Raw genomic sequence first — 21,941 nt, 5'->3', positions numbered from 1 at the left:
TGTTAGGAACTTGGCTGCTTCCGGTGTCTAACTGCTTCCTTTTGTCGGCGTGGCTGGAATCAGAACCTGGCTCTCCTCTCACAGTGTCAACTGCCTTGGTGACATCCAGGCTGCTGTGCCTTGAATGGCCATTTATAGATTATTCTTCCATTCCTTTAATCCAGCCTCCTTCCTGAATACCAGGTCCTTTCCTCTCTACTCACTTCACTGTTCCACTTGGATAGGAACTCTGAATTCTTGTCTAAAACGCTCCTTGTGAGTCTACCTGCTTGGCACCCCCAGTCTGGTCCTCTCACAGTTCTCCATATCTCAGCTGAGAGCCTTCATGTGTGGCTTTGGATTTCTCTCTCACATCTATCAGCAGCTCCTAGGGCCCTCAGACAGCATTGGTGTCCAACCTCAAGCCTTTCCCATTACCCACTTGGACCTCTCATATGAACTGCTATGGTTGCCTCCCCATGCTAAGTAGGCCTTTTTGTCCCTACCTCTCAGTGAATTCTCAGCCCAAGAAAAACAATTGTTCTTTTAAAATATGTCAGGTGAGTTCACTGCACTGTGGGAAATCTCACTCTGGCTTCCTTTCCTAAGTGCATGCTACTTTCCTAAGCTACCCTTCCCACTGTGTGATTCCACCCCGAGCCCCACGCCCAGCCACCCAGGCCTCTGGGTAGCAGTGCACACCAGCCATGCTCTAAACAAACCTCTCCCCACCCCCAAGCCTTTCTCCTCATGCTACTGCCTCACTGTGGTCTCTCCTCCATCTTCCCTGTGATGATGAATTGTAGACAGCAACTTGACTAGAAAGCCCTATGTGAGGTGTGATTTGGAGGGCATTTTGGGCAGTAATTATTCTGAGTCTGAATGCACAAAGTATGAAGGCATAGAGCAAGATCCCGAACGAGGAAGAGTAGAAAAGGAAGAAGGCTCTTCTCCGGGAGCTTTAACAGATTTTCCTGGGTTCCGGCGTCACAGTGCTAAGACTTATACCACAGCTCTGAGTCCTCAGCCTAACAGCCTCAGATTAAATGCTACACTGCTGCATCCTTGGTCTTTGGCACTGGTGGTACCCTGGGGTCTCGAGCTTACAAGTGGCCTATGTTTCCTAAATATAAATCACTAAGTTTCTAAATTTTCAATCTGATGCAAAAGATACTTACACATCTTGGAATTCTTCTAGCGTTTTTTGTGGTGTGAACACATTTAACAAGCTAATTATCTGAAAAGAGAAAATTAATTATATGTTAGTATGCCAGAATGATTATAAAAATTGGATTAAACACTGAAATGTTTGAAAATAGAAAAATAATTGCAGAACTCAATATTTATCATTATTATGGTTGTCACCAAAGTGTTCTAGGGCACAGGATTGAAAATTTAACAACCAATTCAGATGTGCTTTTAATAGATCACTCATGAGCCCCTAGTAACTTAAATCATTACTGTGGAATTTAAATATATGTAAGAAGATAAAAATAATGGTTGGAGAAGCAGTAATTAAAGTATTATGTTGGGGGCTGGAGTGATGGCTCAGAGATTAAGAACACTGACTGCTCTTCCAGCCATCCTGAGTTCAATGCCCAGCAACCACATGGTGGGCTCACAAACATCTAATGAGATCTGGTACCCTCTTCTGGCCTACAGTATACAAACAAGTAAAACGCTGTATACATAACAAATAAATAAATCTTTTTTAAAAAGTACTATGCTAACTGTGGAAACTTAAATACTATATGCACCTTTCTGAAAAGTTTCTAAATAGGAAGGTTGAGCTTGTACTTTATGGTGACAACTGAGGCCTCATGGCCTTACATCCCCTTACGAGGCTAAGCAGCTGACCTCCTTATGGCTCACTCCTTGTGGCCTCTGTACTTACGAACCATGTATTTCAAGTACACACCCTCAATCATCTCACACGAACAAGAGAAAGGGGAATTATTCACCAGATAGAAGGAGTAATCAGCGAGAATGGAAGGGAAACTATCCACCTTCCGTCTTGGGAAACAAAGTGGGTAAAGTCTAAAACTAAAATGTAAAGCAGAGAAGAATGTGGACAAATATTCTGTTTTCTGGTGTAATAAAATATTCCTAACATGATAGGAAACCTAGGATATCTAACTACATTATAGTAAAGCCAAAATTAAACAAAAAAATCAGCATATTAAAGCAACACATGAGATCAAATGGGAAAAGGGGGGAAACAGTTGAAGCTGGACATGGGTGGCATTTCTATAACTTTAGCACTTACGAGGCTGAAGCAGGAAATTGCAAGTTTAAGGCCAGCCTCAGAGTTCAATGTTAGCCTGGGCTACATAGCAAAATCACAAAATGAAAAGGGTTAATAACTTTAATTTTTAATGCCACCTACAAATGAATTTAAAAAGACACCAAACAGTGTAAGAGAAAATAGAGCCACAATCATGAAAAGCAAATTTCCCATAAAGTAAATAAATAGTTGGGGCTCAGTGAAGACTTGAGTTCAGACTCCCAGCACCACATAAACGTCAACGGGAATAGTGGCCCACCTGTATTTTCAGGACTCGGAAGATGGAGACAGGGGATCACTAGAGCAAGCTGGCTAGGTAGACTAGTCAAATTAGCAAGTTCTGGTTCAAGGGAGACATCTTGCCTCAATATATAAGATGGAGAGTAATTCAGGAAGACACCTGACATCATCTCTGGCCTCCACATGTGCATTCAGACCTGCACACATAGGCATGTCCACACACGTACAAATTTGAACACACATATATGCACACACGCATGCATGTATGATTGATACATTGGATTGAACACTGAAATGTGTTACGGATAGAAAAATGATTGCATATGAACAGAAACATATGAAAAGAAATTCAACCTCACAAATTAAAATAAGATTATTTATCATATATCAGATTGGCAAAAAGAAAAAACAATACCAGTATTACATAGTGCTAGTGAATGTAAAGATGTGCCCTCAGAATCTTTCCATCAAAGTATAAGCTGATAGTATGCCTTGACATCAGCTTGTCAGCATATATACAAACCAGGTTATGCTTATCATTTGACCAGCGATAACCTAACAAGTTTTATGAATGAGGGTACCCATTACACCATGTTTTCTAACAGAAAAAAAAAACTGGAAATAATCCACCCAACAAAACTATTTGTATCTTCGTTTGCTTTCCATGGCTGCTATAAAACACTGAAGCCACACCTGGGGAAGACAGGCTTATTTGCTTACAGCTTACAATCTATCAAGAAGGGAGTCAGGACAGAAACCCAGGTAAAGAACCTGGAGGCAGGAATCGAAGCAGAGGCCATGCAGAAGCACAGCTTATGGCTTGCTCATCTTGCTTTTTAAATACAGTCTAGGAGCCCTGGCCCTCCCACATCAACCACAGACTTGCCTATAGGCCAATCTGATGAAGGCATTTTCTCAACTGGAGTTCCCTTTTATCAGATGACACGAGCTTATGTCAAGATGACCAAAAACCAACCAGCACAATTTATTAACTAAATTATTGTATATCTGTATATACAACCATTTAAAATGTATTATGGCTGTGTCCATTAAAGTATATGAAACTTACCAACACTCCTCTTGGGATAAAAAGGGAATAATAGAGTAATTGATCTTACTTATAAATATGTGAATTTACATAAACAAGCATGCTCACTACAATGCCCACACTAGTGACTGAGGCTGAAGGGCCCAGGGATTTTCACTTTCTAAGTTACATTACCTGAATTTTTAAAAATAATAAACATTTATTTTTATAAACTGACAAAATTGAAGAGTAAAATAAAATATACATTGAATAAATTAAAACCAATCCAAAACACAAACCCAAACGAAGGTGAGGGATATGGTGCAGTGGCAGAGAACTTGCCTTGTGTACATAAGACCTTGGATTCAATCCCCAGCTTCCCCTCAAACTAAAAAAAAAAAAAGTGACAAAAGAGTCAACTGATCTTAGTGGCATACTCAATGTCACCAAATAGAAAGGTCTGGCACACATGTGGAAACAAAGGGGAACACAAACAGTTTAGTATTATCTTAAATAGTCTCCACTCATCTAAAGCTGGAGAAAGATGTCATGAACCGTTCTCTGCAGGGGCTGAGAAGAGGGTCAGGTGGGTAAAGGCACTGTCACAAAGCCTGCTGATGGCTGACCTGAGTTGGATCCCAGAGTCCCACATGGAATCTCTCCCCTAAAGAGAGCCAATTATGGTCGGGGTCACAGTGTTAGGTAATAGAGTTAGGGTTAGGGGTTAGAGGTTAGGCTCAGGGTCAAGGTTAGGGGTTACTGTTAGGGTTAGGGTGATTCTGGCAGATTGTTTTCAGGGCTAGGGTTAGGGTTAGGGTTAGGATTAAGGTTAGTTGTTAGTGGTTGGGCTGGGGTTAGTGTGAAGGTTAGGCTGATCTGGAAGATTTCTTCTTAACTCCACAGTGAACAGTGCCATGTCCCACTACTAACTCCCAATGTATGTAATGTATGTAACTCCCAAGATGTAATAAAGAATATTTTTTAATTTTATGAAAAAAATTTAAACTTTTTATAGTTTCTCTCATCATCAGTTAATCTTCAATCTGATCACACTACTAAAACCAAAGCACACAGGAGTACCAGTAACTTACATTTTTATGATTGACACACTTTAGGAGGACAAGTTCACGGTAGGCTCTCTTTGCATGCGTTTGGTTCTGAAAAGGACGACTTAACTTCTTGACAGCAACATTTATTCCAAGAACTGTATCAAAAGCAGCACTATAATTAGGAAATATAATAAACAGCCTATTACAATGGCTTTTGAAAATAGCAATGGAGAAATACATTTGATGCATTGTCTTTCAAAGAGAAAAACAAGACAAGGAGAAATGTTCTGGTATTCCCCAGTCAAGCTTATGCATACGGGAAGAGAAGTGGCAGAGCTGGATGGATGGACTAACCCCTCCCCAGAGACATCATGCTTTTTGGCTACAGCTGGAGTGGAATTCAGCAATTCTTCCTACTTACAATTTTCAGTTAGCTAAGATTAGCAGGTTCAGAACCAGGTAATTTAATCCAAAGCACAAAACACAGGTCAAGGTATGAAAATTTTCATTTTAAACACATGAAGAAATTAAAAACGTCCTTGTTATCACTGATTAAAATTTCAGTATATTTTGGAGTATCATGGAGATGTCATGGTTGAGCTCATGGAAGGAATTTAATAAATCTAAGTTTTAACTGATTCTGTTTTCCCAGGCCAAAGAATCTGAAAGGAAACAGAAGCCAAAGTCTCAGCTCATGGTAAATTCCCAAGATACAAAATCCCAATGTAAGCACTTGCTATATATAAAATCCTGCAGGAAGTCATGCATCCTTTTATAGTAAGGCTAAGATCTAAAGCTCCAGTTTCCAGGCCTCACATCCCTTCATGGAATCCAGTCTTCATTTTTCTCAGAGACTAGATATGGAAGGGTGAGAGGCACGGTCACATGTTTTAGGGTTTTCAGCTAGCAGTACACAGTGTCGTCAGGCAGAGGTCTTCTGAGGGCTCAACAGGGGCTCAGGACTGCTACACACAGCCTGGGAGCCCAGGCGTCACATTAAACCCTGCTTCTAAGTTTATTCTATTTGCAATACTGTTTATCTTTACTCCTTTCTGTTAATTCTTTCTGCTCAATAACTCTAACTTAATTAGACCTATTTTTAACTTAAAGACTGGCTTAGGAAAACCACTGCATTTATTATATGTTTATGGATATGCATATATACAAGTCATAGGTGAGCCCACATGCTCAAAGGCAAATTTACTACTCATATGAACATATGGTATAAAAATCTATTGTGAAATAAACCATTAATGAATCTGTGTGCATGTGTACACTTGTATGTGTTTCTTAGATTCACCTTTCTTTGTGACTGAGTTCAAGGGTTCTGACTTGGCCCCCTCCCATCCCTCACAGCCTTGTTCTGATGGTACTTCAGGGTTCCCTTTGTAAGTGGGTTAATGCACTTTACCTTGCTCTTCCCCAACAGCGTAAGGTGACTATTACGCTCTCCTTGCTCTCTTCTATCTCTTTATCCTTCTCCCTCTTCCTCCAATCCTTTGTCTTAAACAGTCATGCTTGTTAGCATCTCCGTTCTAAGCTGACAGCTAAGCCTCTGTGCTGTCCCCCCGCCCCCGGCTGTCTATAAACATGGACTACCAACAGGAAAGTACGTGTGCTCAGTAAATATCACAATATCACTAGTTGCACAGCTGGAACTATACTTCACTTCCTAAAGGCCAATCTTTACTGCCGATCACACACACACACACACACACAATTAGAGTGTCTGCTACATGGAGGCAGATGGGCTCTCCATCTTTCCAGCCTATCAAGTGCTTGACCACTCTCCTTTTGTTTCTATGTAGACCACACTTCCTTCTGTACTTCCTTCCACAAGGTTCCAATAAACATCTTTTTCCTAAGAGACGTCTTCCAGAGCCCACCATCAGTACCATGTCTTCCCACTCAGACATCTATGCTTAGATCGATCCATCCTTTTTTGAAGACATCGCAAAGCCTGTTCACAGAACTCGGCCTGCTTCTGGCCTCTTACATTTGACTGACTTCTTGTATTACGTGCTCTTGTGTTGTCTTCATTGTTGGAGTGTTTCCTTAAGGAATGTCCCCAGACAACTAAATGATCTTACTCTGTTTTCATCTGTCCTTTGAGCTGAAAATCGATTTTCTCACAGAACATTAAGGCTCTCCAGCTTTAGTGCTTCCCAAGTGATGGGATTAAAGGTGTGCACCACCAACCCTGGCCTAATTTCTGGCTCTAAGACAGTCACGTTCTTGCTTTCATAAACTCAACATGTTACACATAACTCTATCTCTCATTTTTTCCTGTGACTTGCCACTCAACACTGTATTTATGATTCACCCACAAATCTGAGTACTAGAATTTACTCTGTCATTGCTATAATATTCCTTTGTGTGATTGTCACTGCTGTTCTCACTAACTTGTTATTTTTACTTTTCAAGTAATGACAAGAATGACTGCCATTGACATCCATGTGCATAGCTCCAGTCTTTCCAGCACCTCTCAGACGTGCAGATAGCTAGGTGGGAGTGCATAGATTCCCCAGTAGATAAGGCCAGACTCTCTTCCAACATGGGTCCATCAGTGTCTGTGTCCGTCAGCAGTGTGCCAAGAGTCCATGCCTGAGAGTTGTATGTGAACGTCTTCACCAACATTTGGCATCACCAACAACACAGCTTACTTTTTACCTTTGGGCTGTAAGTATTTCACCGTGTACATAAGAATATTGTTTTAATTTGTATTCTCTAATGAAGAATGACCACCAGGTAATAAATGTGAGCTATTTTAGACCACTAGTTTTATTGTAATTTATTAGGGAATAATAAAAAATGAACACATCGTCTCCTCTGTATCCCTACTCTTGGGTCTCTGAAGCTTCATTATGAGTATTTTTGCTGATATATCTTCCACACTGCTAATTCTCTCTTCATTTACACCTAATAATTGCAAACATGTTTTTAGGTTTGTAATTCAATTATCATAGCTTTCACTTTCACATCTATAATTTCCACTTGTTCTCTTTTGTAAAGTTCTTGTTATCTCGCTGAAGTTTTTTCATCTTGTCTTTTATCATCTTGAACATATCACCACAGCTATTTAAAATTTTGGACCTAATGACGCTCGGATCCTCTGTTGATATTTTTGTCTTATCTCCCTGTGCATCTAGCCATTTTTATTGTTTTGGACTTTGCATTTATAAAGCTGCTCTAGATATAATCTGAAACCTAGGGCAATTCTCTCCTTCAGAATTTATATTTGCTTCTACTGGACACATGGGTGGCACTAATAGTTTAAGCTTGCCGCTGTGTAAGTTCAACAAGTGGATGGTAACTGAATGGGGGCCGTGCCTCACTCAAGTTAACCCCATTACTTCTAGGGTATGGACTTTCAGTGGCAAAACAAAGCAGAGGTTATCCAGGCTCTATTAGAATTAGAGAGCCTCAGGATTGAATTCCTATTCTCTAGCCACAAGTCCAAGAAGTCCCTTTCAGAATTTAAAAGATCCAAGAAACAGATGAGCCCCAGATGATGGGTTTCCTATACTAGGCTTTCCTGATATAATATTGATTCTTCGGTGTCTTATTAGCTCTGTAAGACAACTGCTGAGCATGAGGACAGTGAGGACTCTGGAGGCAACTGCACTTCTTCATAGGTGTGTTTTCATTCCTGGCTTTAGCCGCCTCCCCATTTCATCCTCATTTTCTGTATTGTGATCTCTACATTTCCCGTCCCCTGGAGTTCTGCGGGAGAAAGGCCCTTTCTTGCTTCACACAACTCTCTACTTACTCCCTTCCCCTGCTGTGTTATCTGCACCAAGATCCCAACTTATTTGAATGTTGCAGAAATTTATTAGAACTTTTCCATTCACTGATTGTCATTCTCTTTTGTTTAGCTCTTTATCATCTTGAATCAAAATTTTCAAGCTGTTATTTTAGAGGTGAACATGTAAACACACATTTAGACACAGTGGGTTGCCCAAGGTCACAAAGAGCTTCAGCCAAGGATCTGCACTGGGCTCAGAACTCAAGTCTCCTATGTCACAGACATTCTGAGTGTCACATCAACAACCTCCTTATCAAACACATAGTATTCTGGACATTACTTATGGTTTGTTTATATTTATAGAGGAAAATAAGACAATTTAAAGACAGACCAATGTTTGCTTATAGAAAGTTAAAAGGAAACCATGCAGATCGACCTATACTCATTATTTCGCATTAAGGTCCTTTTTTCCTTACTGTAACTGCTGCTCCTAGGAACTGCCAAACCCAATATTAAAACCTTAAAGAAAGGGGTAAGTAAGCATGCATGGGGCTGCAGGTTTACATTTTGTGTTGAACACCTTGGGGTTTTAGGAGGAGAAAGGAAAAGTATACACTAAAAACCTATTTCCTAATAAGCCTTACTAGCATCTTCTAAGGAACAAAAACATAGAAACAAATCAAATAAGCCAAAACTGTTAGGACAACTGGGAGCAGGAAGGGAGGCCTGGGAGCAGCTCAGCAGTGAGGCTTGCTGAGCCCTGAGTCTGATGCTTAACAGCCCAAACAAAAGCCGAAATGAAACCAGGTCAGAATATTTTATCTTGGCCCCAGCTCTTACACCTAACTCTGTAGGTCAGCAGGCTAACCTACACTGTGGTTCCTGTGCCCATCTGGCCTCATGTGTTTACCATGGTCTAGTTTAACGGAACTGACTAGTTTAGAAACCACAGACTGGTGCTAACACATTTTACTTCTCAGACCTGTAAAAACACCCTTGCCTCTAATTAGCTTCTAGTGCTGTTTGTGGCTACTGAATGGCCACACATTATTGACTTAAAACAACGCAAATTTATTATTGTACACTTCTGCAGTTCAGAAGTCCAAAATGAGTCCTAAGGGGCTAACGTAAGGTTAGCTCAGCTGTGACCCTTATGAAGGCTCTGGGAAGAACCCATTCCCTTCCTTTTCCCAACTTCTAGAAGCTTCCTGTATGTCCCACAGCACTCCACACTCTTTTTGTGACCAGGACATTCCTGACTCCATTTTGTAAGAACACTTCCACTTCTACTGGCCCACCAAGCCAATCCTCCTGCCTCCAGATCACTGATTTGTTGCTTTGTTTTTCAGATGGGGTCTCATCAAGGATGGCCTTGAACTCACTATGTGGCCCAGTCTGGCCTGCTACTTACAGTAATCCTCCTGCTTGGATGTTAAGATCATCAATATAATCAGGTCTGCAAAATTCCTCTGCCCTATAATGTCACACATTCACAGGATTCAGGGTTAGGATGTGGCTATATCTGAGGAAATATTACTATGCCCATCACACCCCTACAGGTTCATTGGTAGAGTTTTAAATGTATGATGCTGATGAAAAGAAGCTCTGGACCATGAATAGCAAAAAGACTGGATGTTAACAATCAATGACAGAAAATCCTATTGTCAAAGTAGCAGCTCACCCACTGTTGAGTTTATTTCAGCAAAAGTAAACTTTTTTGGCTTGTTTTATAAGAATGTGCCATTACAGATCACCCTCTTATCCTATCTGATTCCAAATGATAACTACAAAAGGAGAAAGGGGGAGGGGAGAGGTGCAATCACTTCTGAAGTTTTACTTTCCTATATTAGAAATTAAGGTGAGAGGATACTATACTATAAAAATGTCAGTTATAGTTACAAAATTAAAGTATATATACATATGTATATATATATGCATGTATGCATACATGTCATATACATGTATGGAAGTATATGTGTACATATATGTATATATGTACATAGACATGTATATCTGTGTATGTGCGCATGCGTATTCATGTATGTGTATATACATACTAAGTATGTATACATGGGTGTATATATAAGCATGTATGTATGCATGTATTTATGTATGCATGCTGCATGTACGTATATTTATATGTACATGCATATGTATATATGTTTCTCTTTGTGCTGACAAGAAACCCAGCTACTTTCACATGCTAGAGAAGTGCTCTATCACTGAGGTTCCTCTCTAGCCCTACACAGTTCTCGAACAGAGGTGAATATAATTTATTGAGAAATTCTAAAGAGGAATTTAATGAATATTGATTTACTCATCATTATGAAGATCCTGAATAGAGATTGGGTCAGAGTCCTGGTCATTTAAAAAGTATCAGTGATTCAAACTCATCAAGCTTTAACTAAGTGAATTAAGGTCCCAAGACACTAACGATGGTTTTAGATCCAGACTTACCCCCAGAACCCATGGGAGACAAAAGTCAATGAGCCTTCCTAGTCCTCAACTGTACCACATACACAGAGAGGGTCATGGTGGATCTCATGTGGTTATACAATATTTACTATTCACTTCATTAAAGTAAACTCCCCTAAGGTAATTCCTGTTCCTTCCTCCATCCTCTTATCAAATTACTAATTCCAAATAAGAAAGGCTACAAATCAAGTGAGTGATCATAACTTTCTATTATAATATCCATTCTGTAACTTTCAATCATGGTGTTCAGACTGCTAGATTTTGGAGCATTTCAGATTTCAGGATTAGAGATGCCTATCGGTAAACACAAATACTGAAAAGTGGGACAAAAGTCTGACTCTGAAATACTCTGCTCCTGAGCAGTTCTCTGTTAAGCCCTCACTGTGCACACAGCTGGCACACTGTGCACACACTCTTTCATGCAGCACCTTCTCTCCTTCCTGAGTCTCTTCTCTGAGCCTCCTCAACTGCTATCCAGAGCACCAGGCCTCCAGTTGCCCACATGGGGGAGAACAGCAAGATCTCCCAGTCTGCAGTAGTCTCAGCTGAACCTACTGATGATGCCTTCACAGGAAACCAAAACTCTCCTCCTCGAATGCCTGGGAGAGTTCTTTCATTTTCAATTCTCTTGGCCTACCAGCTATAAACATTAAATATTTTTATTTTATCACAGTATTTTTATTTATTTATTTTGGTTTTTTGAGGGTTTCTCTGTGTAACAGCCCTGGCTGTTCTGAATGTGCTTTGTAACCCAGGCTGGTCTCGATCTCACAGAGATCACCTGCCTCTGCCTCCCAAGTGCTGGGATTAAAGGCATGCACCACCACACCCAGCAATCGCCAGCAATCACAATTTCTTTTAAAGACACAAATAATCTTGTTGATTAGCAGGGATTTAAAAAAAAAAAAAAAAAAAGCTTTGTCTAGAAGACTACAGTCTAAAGAGTTTGGGAGGTGCTGACAACAGAGGTCTAGAAAACATGTGAGAAACGTTACCTTTGTCTGGCCAGTGATGTCGCAGCAGCTGACTGTCTTACCATGCAAGAGCCTAAGGTTCAGGGTCAGACCAATGGTTCTGACGTCCTGGGCTGGACACATAGTTGAAGAGAGACACCAAAGAGGAGACGGCCAGCCCAACCCCTCACACAGCATCCCTTCCTGGTTAATCCATGGTGTGATAATGACACTGCCTGGCCTCATCCTGCCAATGAATGGCAAGGCACTGCACTGATGGCGCCTGGAAATGAACAGGAGTGATTGGGAATAAAAGGAGGAGGGGGGAGAAGGTGGCCATGATGAAGAAATGAATAAAACGCCAAATTCCTGTTACACCAATCATTCTGATATCATAATGCAAGGCAAACGAAAAGATAACAAACAAATAAATCAATGAAGCCAACAGAGCAAATGAAAAGCTGAGCTTGTATCCTACATACGACTGCATATAACTACAGCAAGGATTTAGTTTAGCTCAAAATCTACAGGAGGGAGTATTTTTTTAATCAGTGCTTCTAAAGTCTTACTCAGTTTCACTTTTTACTAAAGGCTTCGTCTATGTTATTAGAACAGGCTAGGCTTACCAAACAATTCCTTGGGCTCCAGAGCCAATTGGTTTCAACTGCTGGTAACGTTTTAGAACAGTGAAAGTTGAGTCTGCCACTTGCACACTGTAAAACTGGCCATCGCTTTTACTGTCACTCATGATGTAGTGTCATACAGGATTCCGGAGAGCTGGTACCTTTGTCAGATCCCTGAGGAGAGAAGCAGAATGAACTGATGAGCTTACCAAACAGTATACACGGTGGTTCTGATCTGCTGGGATTTCAGACGGTATGGCTGAAACGGGAAAATCGGCTTGGTCAAGTTTTTAACTTAAGCAAGGGGTGCATCCCCCCCAGGCCTCAAAAGACACTTCAGTGGTATGAGTGGAAAGATGAAAAGAAGGAATTAAGACAAACTTTTTCTAACATTTATTTTATGCGCCTGGGTGCTTTGTCTGTGTGCATGTATGTGCGTGCCTGGACAGTTGTGAGCTGCCACGTGGGTGCTGGGAATGGAAACTGGGTCCTCTGGGAGAGCAGTTGGGGCTCTTAACCTCTCCAGCTCTAAAAAGAAGGAATTTTGAGATGCACAAAAGACATGATTATAATATAGTATCTTGGGGCTTGGATGCAGCACACATCTGAGCACTAGCATGCACAAGGTAGTGAGTTCACATTAAAAACAGAGTGAGGTTTAGCCACCTCTGGTGAAAAGAATTCACACTTATTCCCAGCCATGGTGAGACTACTATGTCACTAATGCATCTCATCCACTTCCTTCTTGTGACATCAGCTTATGTCTAGAGGTCTCGGCCACAGATGGGAACACTGTTTTGGAATGATTGGTTCTCAAGTTTCTGGAGATAAGTGGAATAATCCTCTAAGTATATGAATTCAGGCTAAAGTGATAAAGGACGAAGTGAGAGTCACATGCCAGAGTCCCAGGCTTTTACCAGTATTAGAGATACCCGTATGAGCTGTGCAGCCCACAGATGGGCCTGTTTCATGAAAGTGGCCAGACTTGACCTTCATTCCCTTCACCCCAAACTCAGCTATAGCTCACAGTAAAATAATTAACTACACTCAAAGTGTATTCACAAACATGGCTATAAGCCAGTGGTCTCAGAAAGTAATTTTCTTCTGGTTTGGGCAGCAAGTTGATTTCCAGTTAGGCTTGAATGTGGAACACCTCCCATAGCTTCATGCTTGAGCCGGTGGTGCTACGGGGAGGCTGCAGTATCTGCAGGAGGCAGGGCTTGGTTGGACAAAGCAGGCTGCTGGAGGGCAGGTATGGAGGCTGGTCTAAGCACCAACTGCTTCCTGGTCTGTAGAGGCTGAGGTGGACTGTACCCTCACAGACAATGAAATAACTCCTTTCTCCACTAAACTGATATTTAGTCTCCACTGCTCATTCAGTCACAGTGGCTAGAGATGAGAGCAATGTGACTGCTATGCTCACCCTGTGAAAGGTTGGGCAATGTTAATTGAAACATTAGTGAGCTTATTACTTTGGTCTTTTAAATTAAGATGCCAAGAGCAAAAACATTCCATAAGTGATTTTTTTCCCCTACGGCCTCATTATTTCTATAGCTCCATCAAATCTTTGCCTTTTTGTTCCACCATGTGATACTTAATGTCCACCTGGTGAGTTTTCTGCAATGACAACTTTCTTCTTAATACAATAATACCTAGGATTTCCCTTAAACATGTTAGTAAAGGTTTAAACAAAAGTATAAGGTCAAACAAGCAATGGAGGCCACATGCTAGGTACAGTTGAACCAGTAGGAGCCAGCCAGATTACTGAATGGCCTTGCCATGGACCACCTGCCCAGGGTGTGACTCCTGCAAATCTCAGTCTTCTCTGGCAACTCCAGAGTTCTTCGCTATGGCTGCTTACATTCCACAGATGGACAAGTGCAATACCAGGCTCGCTTCCTTGAACTTGGGGATTAGAAGTAATAGGTTCAAGAAATATATAATTTCATCTCAATATTTAAAATCCTTCTAAAATGAAAACAAAGTGATCTTGTTGGGCAAGAAAAAAACGTCAACTCAGAAGCACCTAGACACTCCTCTTGTTACACATGGCTGATGAGAACAAGATAAAGAGCCCCACCCCCACCCCACATAAGACAACCTGAGAAACATGTAAGTTTAGCTACTAATGCATTTATTCAGTTGGAATGGCATTTTAAGTAAAAGAATCAGCTTCTTTTCCAAGTTAGGGAGCACAATCATTCCTCAAGCAACCACATTAGCCCAACCCCCAAACCTAGATGAGCTCTCTGCTGTCACTGTCATGGTCCAACCCAGTGCTCCATCCAAGCCACTTCTACAGTCTTGGCAATACACTTGGCTGGGGCTATAAAGGCTTTTATAGGTCTGTCTTTTCCCTAGGCCATGAGCTTCTTCTCAAAAAGTAGGGAGATTCAAGCTGGGCAGGTAACTCTGTGGTAGAGTGCTTGTCTGGCATGAGACCCTGGGTTCATTCCAGAGCCGGTTGGGGGAGCACAAGAGAAGGGAGTAGAACAGAACAAAGAGACTGTCATAAAGGCAGGCTTCACAGAGGCAGGGCCTGTCCTCAAGTCTGTTCACACTACAGACAAAGACACTTGTGAAATATTGGTGAGAACTATAAGGTGGCCAAACATACAAGTTTTAGCTAATGACATACAAGCATGTGAATCCTAACCCAGCAATTACAAGCCTAGAAATACATGGGGGAGTATGTGTGTATGATATTCAAAGATATCTGTACAAGAATGGAGCATGGCGAACCAGCCAAGACTATAAACAATTCAAAACATAAAGTACAATGAAGCCATTAAACACAATACAGGGATTGTGTATACTGGCTTGGAAAGATATCTAAGATACAAAAAGGAAATAAAGTAATTTGAATTAAAGTTCACATAATAAATGCCAATCTGTGTGCACGGAGTATATACACACAACAGGTACACAGGTGAGCATAACGTGCGTGCACGCATGCACACACTCCAGACTACACACCAGCAAGAACAGAGAAATGAGAGGTGAGAAACATTTCTTCTTCCCATTAGAACTTTCTGTTCTGTTTTTAACCTCATATATTTACATTTAAAAAACTAAATAAAAAATTCAGTTAAAATGAAATGTTATAAAATGGCCTGTGACACCTGCCTGGAGGGTGGTTTGAGACAGGTATGACTGGAGTGAGGAGAACAGCTCAGGTTCTGGGAGACACACTTACACATTCTCTGAAGTAACCTATGAGGGGTGCGCTATGCTCCAACAGTAAGGCAGAAGCTGAGGTCTCGGGGCAGTAAGGCACTGCCCTAATTCCCGGTGTGGCCCAGAACTGAACTGAGGTGTCTCACCACAGCATGCTCCTTCCTCTAACACACCAGTCCCACATCTCCAATTAGTGTGGGACATAAAGCCATGTGTCTGAGGGCTGGTCACCACCATGCCAGAGCAGCACAGGCTGCTCTCACTAGCACACTTTTTCTCTGAGGAAGGCTGAGTGATTCACAACCAGTTAACCCTTTAATCACACTAAAGTTTCAGAATGCACTATTTAAATGGACCGTTGCTGTGGCTAAAAACAGACTCTGAGTCACCCTGTTACAAAACAGGTTCCTTACATTTTTCTCATAAAGTACTTCATTGGCCTATGTTAATTCTCATGAGAAAACAGTTTATGGTAATTTAACTGCCCCCGTGCTGGGGACTGAGTGGACGGACTCTCACCTGCTAGGCAAGTGCTCCACCATTGGATGATGTCTGTATCTACGATTTCCTGACCTGAAGCTGCATTGTAGTCAGGTGAACATAATCATTTGATATTTAAGAACCTCGGAGCAGCCTTGCAGGGCCTCCCTTCTGAGGTTATATTCTTGTATTACAGGAGGTACTTGATACAGGACATGGAGTTCACCTCGATACTTAAAGCCTGGCAGATTTTTTTCCTGCTAGCCCTGTTTTCAGGTACCAAGTCCCTTAGCTGAGAGCTACTGCCCATATAAGGACTGGCCATACGTGCTCAGAACAGCTTTGTTACAGATTAAAATTAGAAATAGCATAAATATCCATGTATACACATCTAGAATGTGGAATATTAGTCACCACTGAAAAAAGCCATGGTAGCTCTCCATATTCATGAGTTCTCAAGTTTTTAAATTCAACCAACCATAGGTAGAAAATACTTTGTAAGAGAAACTGTTCTAAGGAATAGTTAGGTAGAAGCATGAAATTCTATGTGTAATTGCATAATGGTGCAAATCACATTAACATACTTAGCACACTTCACGTAGCTAGAATGTAGTTGAAGGTTTTTATGACGTGAAATGATAAGATATTCAATGATCCAGATGCAATGTGACCTAATTTAAATATCACATGTATCAAAATACCACAGCGCACCCCATTAACAGGCATAATTTTTATGTGTCAATTAAAATCATTATAAATCAAAAGCAACATTTGGGGGTAATTCTATCTGTACCGAACACTTATAGTACATTCTTCTGTCATTTCTCCCAAGTCATGTAATACAATAGCTTTGTATTATTTTCTTTGTGTTGTAAGTGCTGTAGAGATGGTGGAAGGCATATGAGAGAATGTACACTCATACTGCACCATTTTATATGACTCAAACACACATAGACTCTGGCACCATCTTGGATCCAGTTCCTCTGAGAATGCTGGGAGACAGCTGTACTTGCTGGTGACCCTTGAAAGGTCACTCCATAATACAGGCCCATAGGGGTTCTTCAAAAGACAAAATTGTAGATATATGGAACAGATCTTAGTTGCTAGGGATTATGGTTGGTGGAGGCTGGTGAGTGAGGCATCTACAAAGGGGCATCACGGGAGCCCTTGAGGATGCTAACAAGTTTCTGTACCCTGTGGTGGCAGTGGTGGTTCAGGAATCAGAAAACTTTATCTCATTAAAGAGATATTGAACTGAATACACACTGTAGCAATGCCAACTTCCTGTTACGATTCTGTTCTGGAGTTATAAATATACAATCAATGGAGAAAACTGGGTAAAAGGTAGGTGAGATTTTGCAGCTTCTTTAATCTGTAAGTGTTTTACAATAAGAAATTTTAAAAAGAGATGTGGTGAAAATACACAGCAATTCCACCCTTTTCCTGTCTGAATGCTTTCGACAGTGACTTTGAGAGCTTGATTCAAGTCCTTAGCACAAGGGCAGACAGCGACAGTAAGCCCTCTGGCCCTCTTGGATACCAGACACACCTGCAGGCCTCTGCTCAGCAGCTCCATCTGCCTTAGCTGACTTCCCTGTCCCTTTGACTCTTCTGGCCAGCATTCACCCTCCTTCAAACCCTAGTTCAAGGACCTACTTTCCATGCAAGGCTCCCTATCTGCCTATCCCTTTAAACAGCATCAAGCCCTCCTTTCATTTTGTACAGAAAGCTCTCCCCCAAGCTCCTCAGTGGTAGAGGCTGTACCTGGCTAATTTCTGAATCCCGGTCCATTATTCAGGCCAAGCATTGCCAGTTCAAAGCAAAGCTTAGTCAAAGATAAATGTGAGAACGCAGAGTGGAGCAGGTTAAGGTCAGATCTCACGCCAGCCTCCCTGTGGACCAGTTACTTATCCAGTGCCAAGCAACTACCCTCATCTGTAAAACAGAGATGAGCACAGAACGTCAGGATGCCTCCGGAGGTGAGTCCAGCTCAGCTGAGAAGGCACTGTGACTTGAGTCCACCCTCAGTTTCAGTGGGTGTCATCTAGAATCACCCAATACTTCTCAGGAAACAGAAACTATATTACAATGCTGAGATGGCATCATGGTTGGGTTTTACCAACCAGGGAGGTACTCCAGAACCACCAGCTGCTTCCACAAGTGAACACAAGGAAAACAGAAGAGGGAAAAGCAACGAACTAAAGAAATGTAGCTGAGTGTGGTGCCTTTTGACTATAATTCTAGCACACGAGAGGCTGAGAGAGGAGGATTACAGTGGATTTGAGGCTACATAGTGAGTGGGAAGCCATATCTGAAAGAAGAAACAAACGTACAACCCCAAAACAATAAGCACCAAAAGATAAAAGCCAACAGAGAGAACTGAAAAGACATCAACCAATAATCACAACAAAAACTTCAAATGATTACAAAAACTGTAAGATACACAAGACACTTAGATATTCAAGTTTTGACTGGTTACTTGATGCTATGAAAGAATGGCTGCTTTTAAAATTTTAAGAGAACCTTGTTTGTTTGTTTGTTTGTTTTAGCGAAATAGACTAAAAAGTTCATGGACAGAATGACGGGATGTCAAGGATCTGCTTCAACACAACGTGAGGAGAGTTTACATGCTCTGAGATCAGGGATGAAAAGAGACTGCCATAGTTAAAACGTGTAGACGCTGGTAAAGCCATCCACTTTATAACAAATCTGAAAGTCCCCATCACAAACAACTAAACGCTGCTGTTGAAATCCAACTCACACGGTGGCCAAGTACAAACCATTAAGAATTATTGTTTTTAAAATAAAATTGCCGCCTTCCTAGCCAGGTGTAAAAGATAACTTCATATTTAGTCAAAAATAGCAGCCCTACTGACCAATTAATACTTTTCTTTTAAAATCAGATTTTGTTTTATCCTATATATAATAAGCTTTTAAAAATTGGTTCACTCATTAATAACTAATCCGTTTGGCATTTCTCTTAGTACAGAAGGTTAAGCCTTTTTTCTTTTGAAACTGACACATTCAAGTACACTCCTGGCCATTTATTTAAAGGATAGAGCGAAGCATCTGTTAACGAGTAATTATAAAGTCCTGAGACCCTGCAAATTGAAACCTCAGGAAAGCAAAAGGTCTCTAGAGATTATGCCCCCAAAACAACAATTATTTTTAACTATGCAGGACTCTCCTGAAAGGAGAGGAGAAACGTTTATAGATTGGCTAATGGAAGGCAAACACAAAGAGAGCTGAGAACCTTAGATGGAGGGGCAATCTGGTTTCAGGTTCTCACTGGCTGCCTGCGCTGAAGCAGACTACTGAAGCACTGTGGGCCTCCATTTCTTCCTCTGTGGAACCTGGTTGGTATCTGGGTGAACAGGGCCTAGCTCCTCTGGCCTCAGGCTACTGTTCCTGCTCCTCGAAGCTTCTCCCTCCCACACTGCCTGCTCAGGAGGTTAGCGGTGCTGCATGAGGTCCGCATTTGGCGGGGCACCAAATGGCTCGTTTTAATTAGCTATTGCCAACGCTAAAATATCAGAGTCCGGATACAAACTTGGAATCCTGGCTCTTAAAAAAAGGCTGAACGAAGTTCTGGACCTCCAGGGGTCTCCAGCACTCCACAATGCCACGCTTGCCTCGGAGGGCTAATTCTTGGCCACAGGCTGAGCAAAGTTCCCTGTTGATCTTGCCCTTTCACTTTCTGTGTCCGTCCCTGCTCAAGGCCCTCCAGCACCCCCACCCCACACCCTCCATTTCTAGGGCACAGACCCTTCACTACAGCTGGTGTCACATCCTGTCCTAGAACTGTGTGCTTGCCAGTCTGTGTCTACGGGGCTCCTGGACTCTCTGGGGGAAGGTACCCTGTTGCTATCTCCTTTGTGTCCTTAGAGTCCAGCAGAAAGCATGACCTAGATAATACAGAATTCAGTAGATAACTCCTGAACGTGTGGAAGGAAGCTCGAGCAAAACTCTTAGCAAAAATGTAATTTTTTTTAATCACAAATTGTTCTGACAGGTGCTAGAAAGAGATTAAAAACATTAAAACATTTCACAAAATGAGAATAAGAGTCTGTTTGCTTACAAGTTTCACAAGTTAAAAGTCACCAACAAAATGGACAAAGCAGAGATAATAGGCAGGGATGGTCTTACTGCTCATTCACTGATCTGACTCTAGAGACGAGAGTCAATATACCAGACAACTACCTGTATTCACAGTGCTATACAAAAACTGGGCTATAAATCAGATAGCATCAAACCAGAGTCAGTGCTGGAAGGAAAACTAAACTGATGAACGGGAATGACTAAGCGAGGGAAAAGGGTGGTCAAGGCAGGCCTCGCCAATAACAAGACACTGAACCACAGGAGGAAGTGATACGAGAAGAGACAGCAGGGCGAAAATCTTATAGACAACTCCGAACATGGAAAAGTCAAAGTGCAAAGGTCCTGAGGTAAATAAATGATTTTTGGCATGTCCAAAGCAGGTGAGGTGAATAGGCTAGGAGAGCAGAGATCTGCTTCTTGTTAGGAGGGAAGGGAGTGGCAGAGGAGGTGGGCAGGGCCCACTCTGGCTCTTTGCTGGGCACTGAAGATGAATGACAAGGCACTGGGGCGGGGGTTGGGGGGAGAAGTGGGGGAGGACTCTAAGCGGATGAGAGTTCCTACGACACTCGTGCCAGTAAGGGAGCATTTACCCACTCGGACGCCCTCAACTGTGCGCCTTAGGCTTCTCTGCCCTAGTGCTTTGAGACAGTTACACTGCCCGATAACAACCCCCAACCAAACCCTAGACATTTTACCACTACTGCGGAGGGGAAAGCAGAGGGCCAGTGAGGGTCAGAGTCACCGCCAAGGTCGCGGGGATCAGAGCCCAGACTCCAGGGCATGCAGCGGAGTACAGCAGCATGCCTCACAGCTGGAGAGAAGGCGCCCACAGACTCCTGCGGGCAGGTCTGCTGGGCCCGGGCCAGACAGCCGGCCTGCAGCCCTGGGCAGCAGACACCAGGCGAGAGAGAACGACTGCGGAACCGTGGAAAGCCAGGCAGTGCCGAGCAGCCCACCCCCCGCACCCCAGGCCTTCGCGGCCCGAGCAGCCCCGCCAGGCCTAGCCGCCCGCCGGGCTCACCTCGGCTCCGCGCCGCCGCGCCGGAGGCAGAGGGAGGGCACGCTGGCGGCGATGCGTTCTGGCGGCTCCCAGCTCCAGGACCCGGACCCGGCCGCCCCGCCCCGCTCTGCTCCGCCCCGTCGCCGCCGCAGTGGGTGTGAGGGGCGCGGGGCGCAGCGACCCTTCCGGTCGGGTTCCCTTCAGCTCCGCAGCTGCCGCCGCCGCCGCCGCCGCCGCCGCGCTCAGTCTGACGGATTCTCAGGCCAGCCAATCAGAACAAGGATATCTAGGCAGGCGGGGCCAATCGAGACTGGGGGTGGGCCAAGGCTGGGCAGTAAGGGCGTGGCTGAGGGTTGGTGTGGGCGAGGCCAGTGGCGCGCTCTGGATACCCTAGTGCAAAGTGGCGCCCCCTAGGCGGCTCCCCGCCTGGCCGTCTGCTTGCTATAAGCGCGTCTGCCAATGTGCGCAGAGGACTAGGGATCCAAGTCAATCTAGGACCAGCTCCTGAGCCCGCCTTCCAGGGCCAGGGGACCCGCATGCGCCGGAGAGGGTGGGCCAAGAGGAGCGAGAGCTGGGGAGGGGCGAAGCGTGACTTTGCTACAGTGTAGGAGCCTAGTCAGGCTCTGTTGCAGCAGGTGCAAGTGGAGAGGCGGCCCTGCGATTTCTCCAAATGCTGGAAACTCGACTGCATAATCGTTCGTGCTCTCCCCTGGGAAAAAAAGGGGGTAAAAGGACTGGAAACAACCGGGTTAGACAGGAGACCTGGGCAAGATTGGGAACCTGGAGTATAACGGCCCGGGAGGAGGAGGGA

General features: G+C 43.0%; 1 protein-coding gene and 1 non-coding gene across 9 annotated transcripts in view; both read right to left on the bottom strand.

The window, feature by feature from the left end:
* Mapk9 (mitogen-activated protein kinase 9) overlaps positions 1-21,385 on the bottom strand; it is a 41,223-nt gene extending 19,838 nt beyond the window's left edge. For 3 of the 8 annotated variants that reach the window (NM_001270544.1, NM_001270545.1, NM_017322.2), the window contains exons 1-4: positions 21,152-21,362; positions 12,379-12,549; positions 4,622-4,751; positions 1,158-1,216 (exon numbers count right to left, since the gene is read on the bottom strand). In NM_001270544.1, coding sequence (NP_001257473.1) covers positions 1,158-1,216; positions 4,622-4,751; positions 12,379-12,500 — 311 coding nt within the window. In that variant the 5' untranslated portion in view covers positions 12,501-12,549; positions 21,152-21,362. Of the gene's footprint in view, positions 1-1,157; positions 1,217-4,621; positions 4,752-11,794; positions 12,036-12,378; positions 12,550-21,151 lie in introns of those variants that run through there. The other 5 variants (XM_063269678.1, XM_017597479.3, XM_039086658.2 and 2 more) reach the window with 3 other exon arrangements.
* Positions 5,371-5,466, bottom strand: Mir336 (microRNA 336). Its single transcript, NR_031780.1, has one exon. It is a non-coding gene; the product is annotated as a microRNA 336 (primary transcript).
* Positions 21,386-21,941: the final 556 nt, after the last annotated feature.

The sequence above is a fragment of the Rattus norvegicus genome, chromosome 10 (genome assembly GCF_036323735.1).
Source record: "Rattus norvegicus strain BN/NHsdMcwi chromosome 10, GRCr8, whole genome shotgun sequence".
Lineage (NCBI taxonomy): Eukaryota > Metazoa > Chordata > Mammalia > Rodentia > Muridae > Rattus > Rattus norvegicus.
Note: the sequence above shows the minus strand (reverse complement) of the source record. Positions and strands in the feature narration are given on the sequence as shown.